This window comes from Budorcas taxicolor, chromosome 6 (assembly GCF_023091745.1).
Source record: "Budorcas taxicolor isolate Tak-1 chromosome 6, Takin1.1, whole genome shotgun sequence".
Classification (NCBI taxonomy): Eukaryota; Metazoa; Chordata; class Mammalia; order Artiodactyla; family Bovidae; genus Budorcas; species Budorcas taxicolor.
The window spans coordinates 19666498-19689875 of NC_068915.1; the positions used below are offsets into that span (position 1 = coordinate 19666498).

The window sequence follows — 23378 nt, forward strand, 5'->3', positions numbered from 1 at the left end:
ATGATATGATACATTACATGCCCCAAATAATTCTCTAATGGGAAAGTTATGAAAAACACTGTTATCTATAATAGTATCCTTTTTTGGCTGAGGAGAAAGGGGACTTGTATGGGTACAGAGGCTCAAGGTGGGTGGGGGGCAGTAATCTTCATGAATAAAATAACCAGAGAAAGTAAGCTGGAAAAAAAAAAATTCTTGCCAGAGTTCAGATTAGAATGAATATGGTCAGCCCATGCCTATGATTTTCTATGTGATCTGGCTATGGCAAATCAAGAGAGTGACCCAGAGGGAAGCACAAGCCATGACCCGCAGATTCACACTAATCTTGTACCAAGGCTTCTCAATTAAGCCAGTTCCAAAGTGGGCCTGCCGGGCTTTTCTGCTCTTTGGCAGTTCTGAAAGCACTCAGTAAGTGCTTGTCATCTATTCAAGCTGTTAACTCAGCTGTTCAAGCAAGTCTCCAGGGGTGAGTTCTTAAAGTACACAGCTAGTAACACAGTTTTTAGTGGATATAATTTTTGCCTTATACCCAAACCTACTTTTAATCAAATGCTAATTTCCAGTTCTGTAGAGATTTATTTCAAGTCTAACTCTTCTTACCATTTCTTTCCTCAAGAAAAAAGAAACCACGGAATTCCCTGGTGGTCTTCTAGTTAGGACTCTGTTTCCATTGCAAGAGGCATGGGTTTGATCCCTGGGCAGGGAACTAAGATCCTATATGCCCTATGGTGTGGCCAAAAAATAAACAAAAACACCCTGGGTTAAAAAAAACTTGCTTGATTTCTCATATCTCCAAGGCATGTTTTCCATTTTATTAAAATGTATGGTCTGGATAAAATCAGTCTAAGTTAATTTGTTCTGTAGCAGACATAGACACTTAGTTCTAATATTTAACAACATTTCTGGGGCTCTCTGGCCTCTACCTGGATCACTGCGGCAGCCTCTCTGACCCTGACAAACAGTCGACGGATACAAAGAATAAAGAGCTATACCAAACAACTCCAGGGAACTCTTCCTATGGTGTTAGGATCAAGAACCATGATATTAAACAGTCACTAAGCAAATATTTCATGTGCACTTATCATGTACAAATCATTTTGATAAAAATTTTCAGGAACCAAGAAGTCAGAGGAACCCCACAAATGGTTCCTGCTCTCAAAGAATGTAACTTCCCACAATTGCTTATATGGTAAGAAAGGAAAAGAGAGAGATGATCAAAACACGTAGGTTTACTGTAGACTCAAGTTTTATATTCAGGATTTAACTTGAAATTACATTTTCAGTGGGGCTCACTATTTTTGCAGGTGTAAAATCCCATTTTGCCACTGATAAAATCCTCTTCCCCCCAACTATATTTAGTTTGGGGAGGCAAGATTTCAACTCGGTATATTTCAATTTTTCTTGAGAGAAACAGGTATTATTGCAGGGAAAGGTATACAGTCAACTAGTTTTCTGAAAATCAGAGATACCCAGAGATGGATCCGTGTTCCAATGATAGTTTTAATGTCTATGAATCATATTAAAGTTGATGTAGCTCCTGCAAATAAATTTAAATGAATTTCTCCACAACCTCAACAGTGGCTTCTTTTAATAATCTTTGTATACATTCCTGGCGTGAGGACAACGTTTCATGGTGCTGACATATTAATGAAACCTGCAATGCTTTATGTTTAGCACTTTAAAAAAAGAAGCATGATGGCACTCTAAGATGAACACTGACAACTCAATAATCAGAACTGAACACGCTGCTACTTGAGAACTTACACTGGAGAGGAAAAATTAAATGGGTTTTTAAAATCAAATGGATTTAAAAACATGTCATATTTCACTAACATGGATTTCATCTGGTAGTTTAGGAACAATTACCCATACTTTAAAATTTCAGTGTGCCTGATTCTTGTGACAACTATGTCTATAAATCACAAGTTTACGTGACACACTTCAAGGAACATCATATACTGAAGAACAAGAATATTTCAACAAGATCATTTCTGTATCAGATGAGGTCAACTAAGTATCTATGGGACAGTTAGACCCTACACAAACTGTTTCATTTGACATTTAAAATGCTAGGAAATATTACTTTAAGGAATAAGTGAATATTCCTTACTTATTCCTTCCTTATTTATTCCTTTTACTCTTTATTATTGAATCTTTCTAGTGAAATCTAACCCTATCTTTTCTTTACATCTGTTTTTAGCTCTGAATGTTAGAAAGGTTTTGGTTGAAATTAATTAAACAGACAAGCCTTGTCAGCCTTGTAATGCATCGAGTCAGAGGATCACATTTCCAATGTTTTCTCCATCCAAAACTACACCGGTAGACAGAACATGAGTTATATAGACAACAGCTCTAAGTTGACATAGATCTTTTACCAACTAATTTTGTGAACCTGGACAAAACACTGAGTATACATGATGTCTCGTCAAGAGGAAAATAGTATTTATAGCTTAATTATAATAAATAACATTCTACCTCCTAATGCTGCTGTAGTGATATAAACAGGTAATACATGCAAAATACCTTAGCACCATGAAGACTACATAAAGATCTGCTTTTATAAGCAACTGACACCAAATTAAAAATAAACTGTTAGGTTAATCAAAATCTTGATTTCTCAGAGGAACCTTACCAACTGGTCAAAAGTTGAAGGGAACTGAATCACAAAGATCAAAGAGCTCAGAGTTGGAAGGGACCTCAACATTTCAAGCCAAACCTCCTACCTGACTTTGAGGAGGCTAACAGTTTGCTGAAGTTTTCCAAATAGTTAGTGGAAGGCCGAGGAGGAGCAGATGTAAGGCTTCTACTGATGCTGTCATTTTCTTCTTCAAAATGCATTTTCATTGTTAATAGTGAATGAAAGGATGAAATTCTTTAACTGCCCCACAATTAAGTAGATTTAACAAGCTTTATCATTATTAGGTTTTTATCTTTCAGCGAAATGACATCTCATATGTTTGGGGACGATGGTCATGGAAAAGTGGTCTGCATGAGAACTTCAGTTTCTACATCAAGGAGGAGCAGAGAGGGTTTATGATTGTTTACTTTGCACAGGGTTTCCCTACCTTGATTGCAGGTCTTCCCGGCATATCCAGGATGACACTTGCACTTGTTTGGCCCGACACATTCACCATGTTTGCACTGTGGCTGGCACACAGCTGTGGAAAGAGGGTATCACGCGTTATTTCTAGTTCAGCAGCATGTCAGCCATGTAGAATCTATGTCATGTACCAGTTCGATAATCAAAGAAAAAACTAAGAACTTACAACAGAGTGAGCAGTAAGCACTGTCTAGACTACACACATGTATTTTGTGTGTGTGTGTGTGTGTGTGTGTATTGCTTATGCATGTATTGCTTGGGGCTGGAAATTTTGCTAAACTTGAGGACAATACTCAAATAACCAAAAAAAGAAGAAAAACTGGAAAACTATATACACATACAACTGGTTTTTGTCAATGGTTATCACTTTACAATAACCTGCACCCATAATTTCAAAATGATTTTCTCAAATATGCTTCAAAACATAGTTCTCAATCCAAAGATATTAGTTAAAAATGAACCCCTAGATAAATTTCCAATTAAATAACAAATATTTTATTGGAAATGATATTTCCAAGTATAAAATGGTTCCAAATGAATTAGAAACTAAAACTCAGTATTTTGGAAACTTCAACTTCAGTATACTTCTGTCATTTTGCCCTTCCTTAACCTTAAGTTACATCATAATTACTCATCAATCTATAATAGGCTTCCGATAGCTTATCACAGAAAAGAGAAAGTTTCATTTTACATTGCTGATCTATCAGCTGAGTTTGTCATCGTTCAAGACCCTAAAATGCTGTAAACCATCAATCAAATTTTTCATAGTCTTCAATTCCTGCCAAGATACTGATAAGAATTTATTCTGTTTATACAGTAATTCTCAGCTGTGGATATTTTGCTGTCTATGGGGCACTTAGCACAAATGAAGACATTTTCCATAGTCACACTGGGAAGAGAGTACCACTAGCATCTAGCAAGTATATAGTGATGCTGCTAAACATCCTTCAATGCTCAGGTAACTCCCCATAACAAAAATTATCCAGCTCAAAATGTGATGGTGCCAGACCGAGAAATCTCGCTCTATACCAAATCTGTATACGGTGCTAAACCAGATATTAAAATAGATGCAAAATCATTGTATAGTGTGGTCACTGGTCTCAAAGAGCTTACTCTCGACACAAAGACAAAGCAATCATGTTTTTAATTCAAGGCAACATTTATGAGCAAAAATGGTGGCACACATGGGATTTGTGAAGAAATCATCACACATCCACATAGAGTTGTACAGAAAGCCTAGAAGAAGAGGTCTTGAGGTGGATCTTAAAGCCAGGTAGACAGAGAAGACAGTGGACCATCCAAGGTAGGCAAATTTATTCAGCAAAACGGGCCTCATTGATTTAGAGGAGGCTTATCAAGCCAAAGAGATGGGCAAACACTAGGGGAAGAATAAGAGGTAGACAATCAGAGGTGAGTGATACCAGATCATGATGTTCCCTAAATTCCAGACTGAGGAATATGTACTTTGTCTACAAGAAGTGACCACTTCATCATTATCTTTAGGAGAATTACCTGATAAAAATAACCTGGGAATATTAGTATGGTGATGATACACAGGATGGACAGGAGTCTGACATGCAGATAAAATGATCTGTGTTTGTTGACAGGAAGAAATGGGCTTCACTAACCCCTGAGGGATGAGCAAATAGGTCTTGAAGACCAAGGGGAGAGGAGTCAACAGTGACCCCGTGTCTCCTGTACCTGACACCTGCTCCCTGCCATATCAGCCCACAGTTTTCTCCATCCTGGGAGATGCTCCCATTTTTGGATAATTCTCAAACATCATCTCCTTCAAAGCACTAACACTCCTATGGAACTGTTGTGCACTTTATCTTTGGTGTTTTCCTCATTTGACTCACCAACCCTCCCCTTGCTGAGCACTCCACAGGTTTGTTTGCCAATCTTACTTTTAGACCTTTCCCGCCTGTGTTAACTCACCCCAAGTGAATCCTTATCGCTGCTCTATAGGTATTTGATGTAAAATCTTGCAGAAAGAAATGATGAGCAGAGAGTCAAGTATAAGTGGTAGAGAAATGCACTGGGGAAATTCATAAAAATCTGATTTTAGATATGGCATGACATTCAACAGAAAGCAGAGAGAAGAAATGAACTATCTATGAGCTCCTTCCAACATTATGCTTCAGTCAACTGTATACCTGGTAGATGGTTTATATGCAGTTTTAAAAAGAAGTCCCAGAAATAAGCCATCCTTTATGTGAATTCCAGGCGCAATCAAGAAATGCAAGTTAAAACATTTTCTTTTAATTTTAAAGGAAAGATGTTCCATAAATCTTTACAATTATATATTAATACAACCTGAATTGTTATCACAGATGCATCCCAAGAGCATATTGAAAAGAAAAATTAGTAAATCAACTAGACTGGAATAAGATAAATTTTTAAAAAAGAAGAAGGGGGAAAAAAGTAAACACCTGAAAATAATTAAATGCAAGTCAAGGTAAAAACCTCCCCAAATAACTGGATTTTGAAAATATCTCTAAAACATGAAAAAGAAATTTAGAAAGTAGCACATGAAAAAGTTTATCAAACGATTACATATGAGGCACCCAGGCTGTGCTGCCGTTTGCCCCACTGACCAGCCTGAAGTCCATGCATTCATGGTATTTTCAGGTACTTTTCAGAAATAAAGGTTTTTATTGTCCCCCTTCCTTTTTCCTTGTTTGTTCTCAGTGGAGTGCCCTAATCTCGGGCACATCAAATGCTCTTGTTCCAAGAGGCTCAGATTGTTAATGTTTCCTACATGTTTAGGGAGCCATATTTCAAACAAACTGCTATTTACACTTCTACCTAACAGACTATTCACAGAAGTAACCAACAACCTATTAAATAGACTAAGATGCTCACAATGCTGGTGTGTGTGTGTGTGTGTGTGTGTGTGTGTGTGTGTATATATATATATATATATATATATATATATATTTGCCTTACAAAAAGAACACCCTTATTGCACAAAAAGACTTTCTCCTATTATCCTGCTAGCATGAGATCTGCAATGGAATTCAATACACATATACTAAATATTGAGTAGATGCAATTATTCTACTAGGCAAGTGAGGGGGAGGAGGGAATCACATAGGATATGGAAACTAACTTTGAAATTTTACTATGTTGGCTGAAAGTTAACAAGAGCTGTGACAGATGAGATGAAGGAATGGGGGAGGGGCAGAGGGTAACTGTGACTGGAGTCCTAGAAAGGCTTCCTGCAGGAAATGTGATCTGAGCAACACCTGAGAGGTAAGAAGCAGAGGCAGTTGAGATGGGAGACAAAGCCTTTCAGAATCGGATGAGGGAAGGACACTAAAGGGCGTTCTCAGGGAGCACTGAGGCTCTGTGGAGCCATACAGTGCTTAGAACAGCAGATGGGAGCGAAAGATGGGTTGGTGTAAGTCATAAAAGGCACTGGTGGCAGAAACTGCTAGGTTGTTACTAATATTTGTTTTTCCCTTCTTCTTTAAAATAGAATGGCTTTCTTTTTCCCTCTGAGTAGGCGATGAGTTCATTGTTTAGTCGATGTCATGTCTGAATCTTTCATGACCCCATAGACTGTAGCCCACCAGGCGCCTCTGTCCATGGGATTCTCCAGGCAAGAATACTGGAATGGGTTGCCATTTCCTTCTCCAGGGGATCTTACTGACCCAGGCAGGGATCAAACCTGCATCTCTTGCTCTTCCACTCTGGCAAGCAGATTCTTTACCACTGAGCCACCAGGAAGTCCTAAGTAATGAGTTGAAAGTGAAGTCACTCAGTCGTGTCCGACTCTTTGCGACCCCATGGACTGTAGCCTACCAGGCTCCTCTGTCCACGTGATTTTCCAGGCAACAGTACTGGAGTGGAGTGCCATTTCCTTCTCCAGGGGATCTTCCTGACCAAGGGATCGAACCCAGGTTTCCCACATTGTAATGAGTAACCCATAACAAGTAATGAGTTAGCAATAGACAATTATATACTCTATCCTCCCTGACATATTTGGGTAGTCAAGTGACTCAATTCTGGTCAGCAGAAATTATTGGGTGCAGTTTTTGGAACTTGAAAGCTACTTTAAAAGGTGACTGATTAGTATATCCTGTCTTCTCGCCTGGAATATAGAAGTCATGGCTGAACTACAATGGCTACTTTGTGATTATGGGCTGAATCTTAAGAATGGGAGAGAGGCTGAACTAGAAGTCATAATATTAACCCTAAATGGCCATTCTAGCCTTTTAGGACACTTCTGTCAGTGTCACTTGCAGCCAAGTACAATTACAATACAGTATAATTACGAGTAATACCTGACTATCCCGGAGCACAAGGCTGTGGAATCAGGACTTACTCTGTGTTTACCATCAAGCCAGCAGATGCTGGATACACACTAAGGACAGAACTGTTATGACTGAATCTTAGTAAAGAAACACAACTTATCAACTTATCTTAAACCTACACTATCATATACTTCAGAAGTATCTAAAGAACTTCACTGCTACATCTAAAAATTAGATGAGAAAACACAGATCCACCTTGAGATTAGAGAAAAATGATTCCCAACTTCTGTGTAAACAGACCCAACTTTTGACAACCCATTTCACTATAAGGTGAGTTCTCAGTGGTCAGCACACATGCAACTTGCTGTGAACAGTAGGTCAAGGGAAAAAAAATAAGTGGACTATTTTTTTTTAGCAGTCTATTTCAGAATGATCTTCTCAAAACAACAAAAATAGATGAGACCCTGACTTGTAGGAAACAATGTGTCTGCTGTCGCTAAAGGTTACGCAGAAATCACTGTTTTGCTGAGCTTCCTGTGGATCAGGGACAAGAAGTCTGGGCCACGTGTGGTCCATGGAGGACCACTGGCATCCACATATGATTTAGCAGCTCAAGAAACCAAATTCAGGTGAGGATCACAGGTAGTCAGTGAATGACAGATTCTTTTCCCTGCAAAATCAGATGTTGGAATTAAGGTCAAATGGGCATATCACACTCAAAATTTACTCTGTAACATTCCGACAACACAATCTCCAAAGTGCCCTTAAAATAACCCCTAAACCATTACTTGAACTAAAGAAACAAGTCTCAACTGGCAAAGCAAACATAGTTCTTTAATGGCACATGTTCCTGTTTGACTGCAATCTAAGATTTTCCTCTTAAAAATTCATCCTAACTGATGTAACTAGGGTTCTGAGAGTTGGCCAATGTTTTCTGACACTAAGTTAGACAATGTTATCAAATAAGATAGGGGAAATTAAACTCCCACATCAGTTCTATATAATATCTTATGTAATCTAATCACAGTTGGGAGTCAAGTGCCAACATTTCTTTAAAAAAAAAAAAAATGAACATCCTGAGTTGCCCAAGCAGATGTTGGCTCTGGAGAGCGGCAAGGAAAAAGCCAACTCAACCTCAGTTGGTGTTGTAACTTGAGCAGTACTTTCTTAACATAAATAAGATCGTCTTCTGAACCTTAAAAATCACTTGCAATCTTCCTATTCCATATCATGTTGTAACTTGAGAAGTATTTCCTTAATGTAGATAAGATTGTCTTTCAAATCCTAAGAATCACTTGTAATTTTTGCAGTCTCCATTATTTTGCTATTCAGACATGGCACCATTAAAAGCAGAACAAAGAAACTGCTCTCCAGGGTGAGTGATTTGAAAACAACAATGACATAAACTATTCAAGAGCAGGGCAGAAGGATGATGGATACAAAACTGGGACATTTCCTAGAGTCCTCAGGACACCTAACAAGCTTCACAGAACTCAGATATGGATACACTCATTTTAAGGAAAGAGGAATATAAAATGAGGAGTAACTTTTCCAAAGAGCAACTGGCCTTGGAAGAGAGAGTTGCTAAAAGAGGCATTAAGCAAGCCATTGCTGTATTAATGGGAGCTGGAAGGATGGAGGCAGAATGTTAAAGGGCTCCACCAAAAAGGGCCTTGAGCTTCCTTTATCATAGGTACCACAAACCCACAGAGAAGAATCCTACAGATCCCAAGATCTCCAGAGGAAAACAACTCTCCAGCCTCCTAATATCCTGTATTCTAGTGTTGAATATCCTATTTTCAAATCTAAATCCCTTCTGTCGTAAAAACTGGAGTAAAAGTGCCTCTGATTGTTATCATTATAAAAGAAAACCTATCTGTTAAACGATCTCATGAATACAGAACGCAAAACCACTTTAAATGACTGATTAAATTTACCCTCACAATATCCATATAAGGCAAGAGAGAGACAGGCATTATCCTTATTTTACCAGCAGACAAGCAAAAGCACAGAAAGTTAAGTGATTTGCCTGATTTCAGAAAAAAATTTCTTATAATCTTCTAATTCTTTTGGTATTCGGAAAAACTCCAGAAACCTAGCTTTTTGAGTGTATTTGGCAGAGAGGAGAGTGAGGTTATAGTGAAAACACTAACCAGGAAAGGATGAGAGAGATAGAGAATATCAAAGGTAATTAAAGGCATAAAGGTATTTGGGAAGGCATAAAACTTCTAGGAAGAAGTCACAGTTAAGAATACAACCTATAATTTGAGAAAATTGAAGTAACCCTGCCAGAATATTTCAACATAAAATGATCTTTTTACTTCACTGCTTGTTAGATACAGAAGCCAGATTCTGAATCATTAATGAAATATATAGAACTGTTATCTCTTCTGATGTATTATTACATCTATGATTTTTTTGCTCTCACACTTTAAGAAATGTTATTTTCATTAAGAACTTAAACTAATCATAAACTACAGTCAAATATTAAGTCAATCAGTTGATAATTCAGAGTATGAAGTTAAAATAAATAAGGATTTCTGTTCTATATAATGTTATTTTCCAAGAGCTGTCTGGTTAATTTATTTTATTTTTGTCTTTTTAGAAACATCCAATTGAAATTTCTCAAGGGTCTATTTAATCTCTATTTAACTTTTTAATTCCTGAAGTAGACCAAAGAAAATAAGTGCCTGCATCTTTGAATCTCAAACCAACTTTTATTTACTATAATTAAGCACTATCCATTTCCACTTAAGCAATCTTCTCCTGAAAGTATTGTCATTTTTGGTTTACTTGAAATTTTAACTTTTTTCTGTTTTCATTGTAGCAGAACACCGAAACATAGATTAATGCTAAATGAGACTTTAAGAACATTTCATAAAGTATTATTACTTATTTGAAAGTGTGAAGTAGACTTGGGGGAGATTTTCTTTAAGTAGGGTTGGGGTCGCAAAGAGTCAGACACGACTGAGCGACTGAACTGAACTGAACTGAACTGGAGCTACCCCAGGTCCAAGGTCAGGGGCAGCTGCGCGGATGCAGGAGGGCTGAGAGGAGCTACTCCACGTTCAAGGTCAGGAGGGGTGACCTCGTCCAAGGTAAGGAGCAGCGGCTGCACTTTGCTGGAGCAGCCGTGAAGAGATACCCCACGTCCAAGGTAAGAGAAACCAAAGTGAGACGGTAGGTGTCGCGAGAGGGCATCAAAGGGCAGACACACTGAAACCATAATCACAGAAAACTAGCCAATCTGATCACATGGACCACAGCCTTGTCTAACTCAATGAAACTAAGCCATGCTGTGTGGGGCCTCCCAAGACGGACAGGTCATGGTGGAGAGGTCTGACAGAATGTGGTCCACTGGAGAAGGGAATGGCAAACCACTTCAGTATTCTGGCCTTGAGAACCCCATGAACAGTATGAAAAGGCAAAATGATAGGATACTGAAAGAGGAACTCTCCAGGGCGGTAAGTGCCCAATATGCTACTGGAGATCAGTGGGGAAACAACTCCAGAAAGAATGAAGGGATGGAGCCAAAGCAAAAACAATACCCAGCTGTGGATGTGACTGGTGATAGAAGCAAGATCCGATGCTGTAAAGAGCAATATTGCATAGGAACCTGGAATGTTAGGTCCATGAATCAAGGCAAATTGGAAGTGGTCAAACAGGAGATGGCAAGAGTGAACGTTGACATTCTAGGAATCAGCAAACTAAAATGGACTGGAATGGGTGAATTTAACTCAGATGATCATTATATCTACTACTGTGGGCAGGAATCCCTTAGAAAAAATGGAGTAGCCATCATGGTCAACAAGAGGGTCCGAAATGCAGTACCTGGATGCAATCTCAAAAATGACAGTATGATATCTGTTCGTTTCCAAGGCAAAAATTCAATATCATGGTGATCCAAGCCTATGCCCCAACCAATAGCGCTGACGAAGGTTAAGCTGAACGGTTCTATGAAGACCTACAAGACCTTTTAGAACTAACACCCAAAAAAAGATGTCCTTTTCATTATAGGGGACTGGAATGCAAAAGTAGGAAGTCAAGAAACACATGGAGTAATAGGCAAATTTGGCCTTGGAATACGGAATGAAGTAGGGCAAAGGCTAATAGAGTTTTGCCAAGAGAATGCACGGGTCATAGCAAATACCCTCTTCCAACAACACAAGAGAAGACTCTACACATGGACATCATCAGATGGTCAACACCGAAACCAGATTGATTATATTCTTTGCAGCCAAGATGGAGAAGCTCTATACAGTCAGCAAAAACAAGACCAAGAGCAGACTGTGGCTCAGATCATGAACTCCTTATTGCCAAATTCAGACTTAAAGTAAAGAAAGTAGGGAAAACCACTAAACCATTCAGGTATGACCTAAATCAAATCCCTTATGATTATACAGTGGAAGTGAGAAATAGATTTAAGGGCCTAGATCTGATAGATGGAGTGCCTGATAAACTATGGACAGAGGTTCATGACATTGTGCAGGAGACAGGGATCAAGACCATCCCCATGGAAAAGAAATGCAAAAAAGCAAAATGACTGTCTGGGGAGGCCTTACAAATAGCTGTGAAAAGAAGAGAAGAGAAAAGCAAAGGAGAAATGGAATGATATTCCAATTTGAATGCAGAGTTCCAAAGAATAACAAGGAGAGATAAGAAAGACTTCTTCAGCGATCAATGCAAAGAAATAGAGGTAAACAACAGAAGGGGAAGACTAGAGATATCTTCAAAAAAATTAGAGATACCAACGGGATATTTCATGCAAAGATGGGCACAATAAAGGACAGAAATGGTCTGGACCTAACAGAAGCAGAAGATATTAAGAAGAGGTGGCAAGAATACACAGAAGAACTGTACAAAAAAGATCTTCACGACCCGGATAATCACAATGGTGTGATCACTCACCTAGAGCCAGACATCCTGGAATGTGAAGTCAAGTGGGCCTTAGGAAGCATCACTATGAACAAAGCTAGTGGAGGTGATGGCATTCCAGTTGAGCTGTTTCAAATCCTGAAAGATGATGCTGTGAAAGTGCTGTACTCAATATGCCAGCAAATTTGGAAAACTCAGCAGTGGCCACAGGACTGGAAAAGGCCAGTTTTCATTCCAATCCCAAAGAAAGGCAATGCCAAAGGATGCTCAAACTACCATGCAATTGCACTCATCTCACACACTAGTAAAGTAATGCTCAACATTCTCCAAGCCAGGCTTCAGCAGTACGTGAACCACGAACTTCCAGATTTTCAAGCTGGTTTTAGAAAAGGCAGAGGAACCAGAGATCAAATTGCCAACATCCACTGGATCATCGAAAAAGCAAGAGAGTTCCATAAAAACATCTATTTCTGCTTTATTGACTATGCCAAAGCCTTTGACTGTGTGGATCACAATAAACTGGAAAATTCTTCAAGAGATGGGAATACCAGACCACCTGACCTGCCTCTTAAGAAACCTATATGCAGGTCAGGAAGCAACAGTTAGAACTGGACATGGAACAACAGACTGGTTCCAAACAGGAAAAGGAGTACGTCAAGGCTGTGTATTGTCACCCTGCTTATTTAACTTCCATGCAGAGTACATCATGAGAAACGCTGGGCTGGAAGAAGCACAAGCTGGAATCAAGATTGCCAGGAGAAATATCAATAACCTCAGATATCCAGATGACACCATCCTTATGGCAGAAAGTGAAGAGGAACTAAAAAGCCTCTTGATGAAAGTGAAAGAGGAGAGTGAAAAAGTTGGCTTAAAGCTCAAATTCAGAAAACAAAGATCATGGCATCTGGTCTCATCATTTCATGGCAAATAGATGGGGAAATAGTGGAAACAGTGTCAGACTTTTTATTTTTCTGGGCTCCAAGATTGCTGCAGATGGTGACTGCAGCCATGAAATTAAAAGACACTTACTCTTTGGAAGGAAACCTAGATAGCATATTAGAAAGCAGACACATTACTTTGCCGACAAAGGTCCATCTAGTCAAGGCTATGGTTTTTCCAGTGGTCATGTATGGATGTGAGAGTTGGACTGTGAAGAAAGCTGAGTGCTGAAGAATTGATGCTTTTGAACTGTGGTGTTGGAGAAGACTCTTGAGAGTCCCTTGGACTGCAAGGAGATCCAACCAGTCCATTCTGAAGGAGATCAGTCCTCGGTGTTCATTGGAAGGACTGATGCTGAAGCTGAAACTCCAATACTGTGGCCACCTCATGCAAAGAGTTGACTCATTGGAAAAGACTCTGATGCTGGGAGGGATTGAGGGCAGGAGAAGGAGGGGATGACAGAGGATGAGATGGCTGGATGGTATCACCGACTCAATGGACATGAGTTTGGGCGAACTCCAGGAGTCGGTGATGGAAAGGGAGGCCTGGTGTGCTGCGATTCATGGGGTCGCAAAGAGTCGGACTTGACTGAGCGACTGAACTGAACTGAACAGTAGCAATGATCACACATAACATCCATACATTTGTTTCCAAATACCATTCCACAATAAAACCAGGGCTGAAGAAGAGGCTGGAATATTTGCTGTGACAAAAAGCAAAGGCATATTCAAAAAATTATGGAAACAAGTGAAAATGACACAGGAGCTACTTGGAAGTGTTCCCACTAGCCAAATTTGGCATAATTTGAGCACCAAGAAGAATACGGATAGTAATTGATAACAACTGAATAGTCAAGGCTATGGTTTTTCCAGTGGTCATGTATGGATGTGAGAGTTGGACTGTGAAGAAAGCTGAGCGCTGAAGAGTTGATGCTTTTGAACTGTGGTGTTGGAGAAGACTCTTGAGAGTCCCTTGGACTGCAAGGAGATCCGACCAGTCCATTCTAAAGGAGATCCATCCTGGGTGTTCTTTGGAAAGACTGATGCTAAAGCTGAAGCTCCAGTACTTTGGCCACCTCATGCAAAGAGTTGACTCATTGGAAAAGACTCTGATGCTGGGAGGGATTAGAGGCAGGAGGAGAAGGGGACGACAACGGATGAGATGGCTGGATGGCATCACCAACTCGAAGGACTTGAGTCTGAGTGAACTCCGGGAGTCGGTGATGGACAGGGAGGCCTGGCGTGCTGCGATTCATGGGGTCGCAAACAGTCAGACACGACTGAGCAACTGAACTGAACTGAACAATAAAAGAATCCATGGGTCCAGAGTGATTCTATAAAGAAGAGAACTGAGCTCCTCTTTACAGAATGCCAGGAAACATGCAGAAGGAATGACAGAATCTGAAAAGATAATTTTACAACCACGACTGAAATAATTTGAGTAATAATTATCCATAGATGTTAAAACTTTCACTGGGTGAAAGTTTGTTAGGGAACAGAATATTCAAAGGATGTCAATGTATCACCCCATAGGGTACTTACTAATTACAAAGAGAAGGTGCGTTTCAGTGGAGAAATCTGGTAGACTCCTTAATCAAGTGATCAAACTTAGCACCACCAATTACAGAATAAACTAACATTATGTGCAATGGGAATATCATAATACATGATCACCTATGTAATATTTTTGCCAAAAAGGTTTAACCAGCATATAATAATGAGGAAACTTCAAATTCAGATCTAGAAAAAAGTAGGTCTAGAACTGTTCTAAGGAATGTCATCTAAATGAAACATCTATGATTGGCTCTGGATCCAAAAAATCCATGAAAATCATTTGGAGATAATTTGGGAAATCTAATCATGGACTGTTTGCTATATAATATTATTGTACCTATGTTAAATTTAAGTGTGACCTGGCATGCATGTTAAAGCATGTAAGTACAACGAGCCATTATATCTAAGTTACTTTCAAATGGCTCATTAGTTGTGTGTGTGTATGTGTGCAGATAAGAAGGGGGGCAGGGGTGGGGAGAGAGAAAGTGAGGGGGAGTGTATGTAGCATACCTGCAAATTTGTAATATGTGAAAAGTACATGGCTATTTACTGTTACTATACTTTCAACTCCTGTATGGATTTGAAATTTTTCAAGTACAAAAATGGGAAAAAAATTTATAAACATGTGTAGGATGATATGCATACCTTGACAAATATTACTTAATTACTCTGACAAGTATTTCTTAACTTGTGAGCTGTTGTGTACTTAGTGCACTCTGGAGAAGGGGATAAGGGCACACATGCTGGAGTTAGACCCCTGGGGTCCCAGGTTTACCTATGAGGAGTGTCCAGCTCTCTCTGCTCTGAAATGAAGACTACAGGTTGAATCAGAGGAAAATGTCAGCACTGCCATTTTTTACTACTTAAAAAGTAGTAAGCCAAGAGGGTGCATATAGAGTTATAGGTTTATGGGGATGACTGAATAAAAAAATCCAAATGAAGTACTTAGAACAGTACCCACCTCATAGTAAGAGCTCAAAAAATATATCTATAAACAGAATTATAAGAACAAAAAGATGAATTGCTACAGTGTCTAAGAAACTGTATTAAGGACTAGGGATAATAAAATCAGGTAAGTGATCAAGTCCTCACCCTCAACTAGGGAAGTCTATTAAGGAGAGACAGAAGTAAGCAAAGATATCTTAATAACAGATATGTGTAGAGGATACAGGAGAGGAAGTGGTCAGTTACATGGGTTTAAGGGAGTCAGAAAAGGTTTTGGAAAGGTAATAGTGCTAACAGATTTCTTTCCAAAAAAAAGAAACTTACAAAACACCGATAGCATAATGTAAGAATTCATTGAGATTATGGTGAAACACAGACTTCCAGGTGGCGCAGTGGTAAAGAATCCAACCCCCAATGCAGGAGATGTAAGAGATCAGGTTCGATCCCTGGGTCGGGAAGATCCCCTGGAGTAGGAAATGGCAACCCTCTCCAGTATTCTTGCCTGGAAAATTCCATGGACACAGGAGTCTGGTTGGGCTACAGTCTGTGGAATTGCAAAGAGTCGGACATGACTGAGCACGCAAGCAAGCAATGATGAAAGACTTATCAGGTGAAAATTATATTTATTTTAGCTAAGGAGATGATGCTCTAATTTTGAATACGGGTACTGAGCAATCATCAAAAAAGGCCAGAAAGTGTTAAAGTAACCATCACCACTTCCTTCAGTGACCAGAATCCTTATGTTTAAGGAGTCACTGACAGACAATGAGTTGAGCCATTTATTAACCATTTTTAAAACGCAACCAGCTTTGTGACTGTACACAGAAATGCAGGATGTGAGGCATTTCGTCAGTGCGGCTCACTTTTTTTTTATTTAAAAGAAAGCATTACTTCACTAATTGTTCCAAATGTATCTGATGGAGGACCTTACACAGAAACTTGGAAACAAACGTCCATCAAAAAGGGATTGCTTTAATAAGTGGTGGCACAAGGGTCTTCTTGCCTCCAGGATTGTGGACTTCAATTCAAGTATCATCTGCTATTAGAGGGACCTCACTAAAAACAGGCTTCACCATGCCATTCTCCCCATACACTCCCTGACTCCCCTTCATGTTTACTTGGAGCTCATCATGCTGGTTCAAACTTTTTGTATGACATTGAACACCACATTTCACAATCTGACTCCTGTCTATCCCACCAGTCTCCTCTCCTCTCCAGTCATATCCACAAACAGACCCACTAATGGTAGTTCCCAGGAAATCACATACTCCAATACTCCCACGCTTCTACACAGACTGTGGTCTTCCCTTTGTTTGCTGGACTAACATCTAGACAGCTTCAATACTCAGCTTAAATAATATTTGCTTTAGCCCCTCATTCTGATTTTGGGGCCCTCCTCAGTGCTTTCATAAACCTCTGTGCACAACTCTGCCATAAATTTTATATATACACACACACACCCCATCCTATATTATCACAAGTATTATTCTTACCTTGCTCCTTCACTAGACTTTGAGCTCTTCAAATACACAGTGTCTGCTGTGAAATTTCATAGTCTCCTCACAAAGACAGGCATGACAGGTGTACAAGGTGTTAAAAGAATACAGAAGAAAGAATTTCTCAGCAGGCAGGCAGGAGTAGGGAAAATGTCAGGAAAGGCTTGCAAGAGGAAATGCGAACTGAATCTTAAAAGATGAGTAGGAATTCACCATGTGGATGGGTGAAGGGCCTTTTATTCAGAAAAAATAGCAGAAGCAAAGCCAGGGGCGTGTGAAGCAGCAGAGGGACTGGCCGCAGAAGGGCAGCCCACTGTGACTGTGTCCACAAGGCCAAAAACAGTCCTTCTAAGGTAAGGCAATCGCCAGCCTAAAGACTCTCATACTCAAAGAATCAGTATTCCATCCATAATGGCGAACAATCAATTGATTGTAAGAAGTAGGTGTCACAATCAGACGACACTTTCTGTGTTTTCAAGCGTGTACATTGAGTTAAGAACCGTCTTCAAGCGTTAAGGTCTTTTATACAATATGTGGTAAGGTCATAAGAAAGGCAGACAAATTAAATATAGTTATTTCCCCAGTAAGCTGTCTTTCCTAAAACTACAATCTGCTTAGTAAGATTACATCATGTTCACATTTTTTATTTCTTTTATATAGAAGTGCCTGGTCCTTATACCTTCAAAGTACTGACTGAGCTAAAGAGGTATAAGACACAGTCCCCAGATTCACGGAACTAACAGTCCAGCAGAACAAACGATACAGATCCACAAAGAATCCCAACACAGAGCAGGATGAGACAGGTGCCACGCCAGCGTTATAACTCAGTGTAGAGAAAGAAGACACTTCCTGTCACTAAAGTCAGGAAGGCAGAATGAAGGCGGCCTCTGAGCCAGGACCCATGGCAGGGTTGAGTCACAGTATGTTCTAATAAGAAAGAACATAAACTTCTAACATAAGTGTGGGCTTCCCCAGTGGATCAGCTGGTGAAGAATCTATCTGCAGTACAGAAGCCACAGGAGATTGTGGGTTCGATCCCCGGGTCAGGAAGATCTCCTGCAGTAGGAAATGGCAGCCCATTCCAGCATTCTTGCCTGGAAAGTCCTACGGACCGAAGAGCCTGGTGGGCTATAGTCCAAAGGGTCACGAAGAGTCAGATATGACTGAGCGACTAGGCACGCACACACACACACAAGTGTGGCTATTCATTCCTAACAACAATTCACTCTGAGTTGAGTATCTGCTTAGAATTAAAAGTGATAGTGATGGGATACAGAAAAAGTTAACCAAAAGGGGAAGAAAGATGGAATGTTTTAAGAGAGTGGTTCTCTTTTTCAGCCCTTGATATAAACAAATGTTGAATTACTCATTTCTTTTGGCTAAAGGCCAAAATGGTAAACTGGAAAGAAACTTTGTGAAGAACCAAAAACTGTCAGAGAACATTTCAGCCCACATGCAATACAGTATTTTCCTTCTCCCACATTCCTCAGATACGTTTAATGTTATTCTTCTATGGAGGACATTGTGAGGATTATTAATGTTGACTGAAGACGATGGTGGGGAAGGAAGGTGTGAGTAGGACAGAGGTGAAAAGATCATTCAACCCCAGCCGGTGCCCCACTCAGACCCGCCCTTGAGCTCTAGGCCTGGAATCCACCCACGTATCACATCTCTCCACATCCGAGTCTCACAGGAACTTCCTCGATGTCACAGCCAACACTGAGGTCATCCCCTGAACTTTCTCCCGTGTTCTCTAGCCCCCCAAAGCACACACCAGAAACCTGGGCATCATCCTTGATTCCATCTTCCTCACACCATTCGCACACCATCTGCTGTCATTTTGCTGAATGTGAAATAACTACTGAACTAAGTGCTTCACATTTTTTCACTTGATCTTCATTAAAAACCCTATAAGGTTGAGTTCTTATCTATATTTTACCAAAAAAGAAGCTATTTCCCAGAAAGGTCAGGTAAGTTTCTCAAAAATACAGGTCTGGTAACAGCTGGGTCTGACCAGGAAGCCTGAACTCCCTGCCCCGTCCTAATACTTACCCCTCCATCCTTTCTTTTTATTATCCGTCAATCCCTATTTTTCTCTGCTCCCACCAGTGTCGCTTAAGATAAAACTCAATTTCTCGCCAGGTTTACTGTAACAGCCTCTAGCCCTGAGCCTCAAAAGGCAATCTCTTAATTGCCAACCAGCAAAATGTTCAGCAAGTGGCCCCAGAACCCAAGTGCCTACAGATCCTGGGCATCTGTCCTGAAGCAGTGAGTTCTATGATAAAATGGAGTGCATGCTTCGTCCAAAAGAGCAGCAGTAAGCAACTCCAGCCCACCAATTCCTTGTAGCAAGAGGAGCGACTGATTTATTAACAAAGCCTGATCATTTTTCCTTGGAAACACTGGCACCTATTTAAAAAAATGTTCCAGCTCTCTGTGAGCAAAACTAAATTCACCTGTATGCCAGATCTGACCCACTGCATGTGTGTGGATGCTCAGCCGTGTCCGACTCTTTGCAACCCCATGGACTGTAACCCATCAGGCTCCTTCACTCCATGGGATTTTTCAGGCAAGAATACTGACCCACTAGAACCAGCTTGTAACTTCTGAAATACGAATCTGATTAGGTAATTCCCCTGCTTAAAATCTACACAACACTCCTCTACAACTCTGGGATAAACACGACTCTAAGATGCCATCAAAGGCCTTCCATAAGTCAGCTCATTTCTCCCTCTCCCACAGCATCTGTCATCAGATACCCTTCAAACACACACCCTAGTACCCAGATGAAGGTTCTTACATTTCCTGGAATGTGCCTCTAACTCTGGCTTCTGAAGCTTCAATGTATTTTTTTTTGTCTGGCCCGGTGTCCTTCACTTGACTTACCCCTGAGGATACAGCTGGGCCACCAGTCCATCACTCTTGGCTGGGACACTGCCCACTGCGATGGGCTTTCACAGTGCCTATCTCAAAGCACACTTGCATCAAAACACACCTCTCATCCAATACTGTCTTCATCTGTGGGCCTTCCACACGGACAGGAAATGACATCAATGCCTGCAGCTTCATCTTACTGATGTCTGCAGTGGTTGGCCCAGGCTGAGATAGGGAATAGCCCTCAGTATGTACCTACGGAATGAATGAATCAACTGAAGCCCACTGAGTCTGTGAAATCTTCCTTGATCCACTCCAGCAGAAGTAGTTCTTCCTCTAAACAGCCTCAGCTCTTTAATCCCTAACTCTTGCCTACTTTAGAATCCTGGAAGGAATAAAAGACAACCATCTTATCAAATCAGCTCCTCCCAAGCAAGTGTCCATGTTTTACTAAACTTGGATTAAACTTTTACTAAACGTCTCTCTCCCAGCCCCTAACTTAGCTCCTTAAGTTTAGTAAAGCTCTCAAATGTGTGTCAAATAAGTCTCTAAGTAACTCTACATGTAATTCTACAATCCAGTTCTTCCAGTTCCTTTTCCCTGGGCTAGGTAACCAAAACCATACCTCATTCTGACATGGAATGGATGTTATTAAAGAAGTGGAGAAGGAATGGTTCCGAAGCACAGGCAGTTACCCAATGACAATTTTCACTTCAGACATGAATAATTTGAGAAACTTTCTACTACCTCCAATGGATTATTTCCAAATGATGGGCATGGTAAACAAAATGTAGTTTAAAATATGCTGTATACCACGGATGCTATCATGGACCCTGGTAAAACACCATTTCAAAGTTCAAACACTTATCAAGAACTGTTCTGCATGAGGAGAAGGCATTCTCCTGATGGCCAGCAACAATCCTGCCAGTAGGTTTAAAGATTAGGAAACCGTGGCGCAGAAAACTTAAAATATCTAGTATGTCACAGTTGGCGAGTCACAGGAAAGAGTCCTGAACCCACATGTGCTGGGGACAAAACCCAAATTATATTCTTTGGCACTGACTCCTTAACTTCAGCCATAGCTCTGATAGTTAATCCTACAGCTGATAGTAAATATAAGATACATATGCTTTGATTTTTTAAGTCTCTCTGAACAGAAAAAGTCTTAACATTTATTTCCAGAACTATCAAAGCTTGTTCCCAAATGGTTTTATTAAAATCTCCCCTTAAAGACACTTTCTCTGACATGTAAAAATATAAAGTACATTGTCTTCTTGGTACCAAATCCATAAAACAGAATTACACATATTTCACCAAAAATTTTCAGTTAAGTATCATAAGGATGATTTGTCAGGTGACACTGTTCACTTTCAAAAATGTTTAACACAAGAAACTTCTTATGCACCAAAATTGTAGCATGAACACTCCTAGGTGCTAGTACCACATCTAACATATGTTACACAATAAAAAGATTTCTTACCTGATTTTTCCATGGAGAATTAATGAATACGAGACACAATTCCCTCAGGTTAATGATAGGATGGTGTTAGTAATTTCTTTTGGTGGATTTTTTTTTTTTTTTTTTGCTTCTTTAAGTATTAAAAATATAAACTGTCCTTTAGGTTAGAATGGAGGTAAATTTATTAGATTTGTAAAACAGAAGAAAGAAATTATAAACTGAAATGGAAAAGTTTAATTTAAGAACTGGAAACAAAATTATGAACAGAATAAACACATCTCTAAGGAATACAGCTTCCCCCCAAAAAGCAACTCAGGAACACAACTAGTGTTAAGTTTTATTAATAACTTTATAAAGTTATTATTTAGAAGTATGCCTTTCAAGACATAGATTAGCCGAAATTATTTCAAAAAAAAATGTTCATCTAACCTTTGAGCTGGCACCTTATCCTGGCTATTCTCTGCCTTAAGACGTAGAAAGCTGCAAAACAAATGTCCAAAAAAAGAAATTCCAGATCTTTTCTCTGTAAGGAGGCTGGACTTGGGTATTTATCAACTTGTTACATTCCCGGAGACTTACATGTTTGCAACTTTCAGTGCTTTTCTGAAACAAACAAAAAAAATCTAGGACATGTTCAAAATAGTAATATTTTAGTCACCATTTTGTCATTAAAAAACATTCTGTAACAAAGATATTAACCAATAATTGAAGTTGTGCTATTCTTTCATAGTTCAAATTCTAAATTAAAATATTTCAGACCTCTAGTGACATTGTACCTTCCAATCCAATTTTTAATCTTCAGAATATTAATTTTTGGTTCCAAGAGACAGTATCCTTTTATTTAAACGAGTATTGGACAAAATATCTGAAAAAAAATTAAAACTTTTGATCAATTAGCAACCAAGGCTAGTAGTTTTTTAAATTGATACTTTTTTTTTTTTACTTACCTGTTTCTTACATACTGTGTTTCCCTTTTCTCTCCAGCTTTGAGAAGGAAATATTAAGGTTTTTTTTCTTTTCCTCCCACAGCATTTTCTTCTTGCATGGCTGCTTTGGTTGTCAATAGCAACGGGAATTAGTGGGAAAGCTCAGCCAATTCACTCGAAGATACAAATAACCCAGTATAATGAAAGTAAATGGAAGAAATTTGAAACACTACTAGTAATGGTCAGGGTTCGACCACCTAGAAATCCTAGAGGTAAGGGAAGAGATGATTTTATTACTTTTCTTTTGGATCAATGCCTTTATAGCATAAAATATTAGTCTTCTTTAAAGCACAAAATATTCAGTTTCACTGTCCATTTGTGTTATTTGTTTGTATAATTTAAAGCAAGGTGCATAGAGCCTTCTTTGGGGTAGTATCAGAAGAAAAAAATTGTAAGTCCAATTTAACTCAAAGCAGTAGTTTATCAATCCAGAATGATTGCTTTATACTTTTAAAGGCACACATAACATTTGTTTTTTAGAGTATTATTTTCATGTCCATTGTGTTTACAAGTTAGCGTGTTGTTTTTGTTATTGTTGCTAACTTTAAAAGAACTCCTGATCTTGATATATTTCTTAAAATAATGACATATATCAGGCACAATCTAAGCAAAAAGCTGAAAATAAATCAAAGCATAAATTGCAAATTATATTCTGGATCACATATTAAGGAAAACCATGACTATGGTTATGTATGAGAAGAAAAATATAAAAGGATACTGTTTCTTTAATTCTCTTTAAATGTAAATTTTGAATAATCTATCAAGAAAAAATATTAATTTAAAAAAAGGTGAAATAAGCTAATAAAGAATAGCAAACATCATTATTTTCTAACTAGTTATGTTAGTACCAAGCAGCCAAACAGTTCTGTATAGTTTATTTTTGTCTCATAAT

At 39.2% G+C, this 23378-nt stretch overlaps 1 protein-coding gene across 1 annotated transcript in view; it reads right to left on the bottom strand.

Annotated features, from left to right (window-relative positions):
• The window catches only part of NPNT (nephronectin), a 77767-nt gene that overhangs the window by 35739 nt on the left and 18650 nt on the right, over nt 1-23378 (bottom strand). The window contains exons 3-4 of the mRNA XM_052642120.1: nt 21930-21980; nt 3066-3158 (exon numbers count right to left, since the gene is read on the bottom strand). Of these exons, the coding sequence (XP_052498080.1) occupies nt 3066-3158; nt 21930-21980 (144 nt within the window). The remainder of the gene's footprint in view (nt 1-3065; nt 3159-21929; nt 21981-23378) is intronic.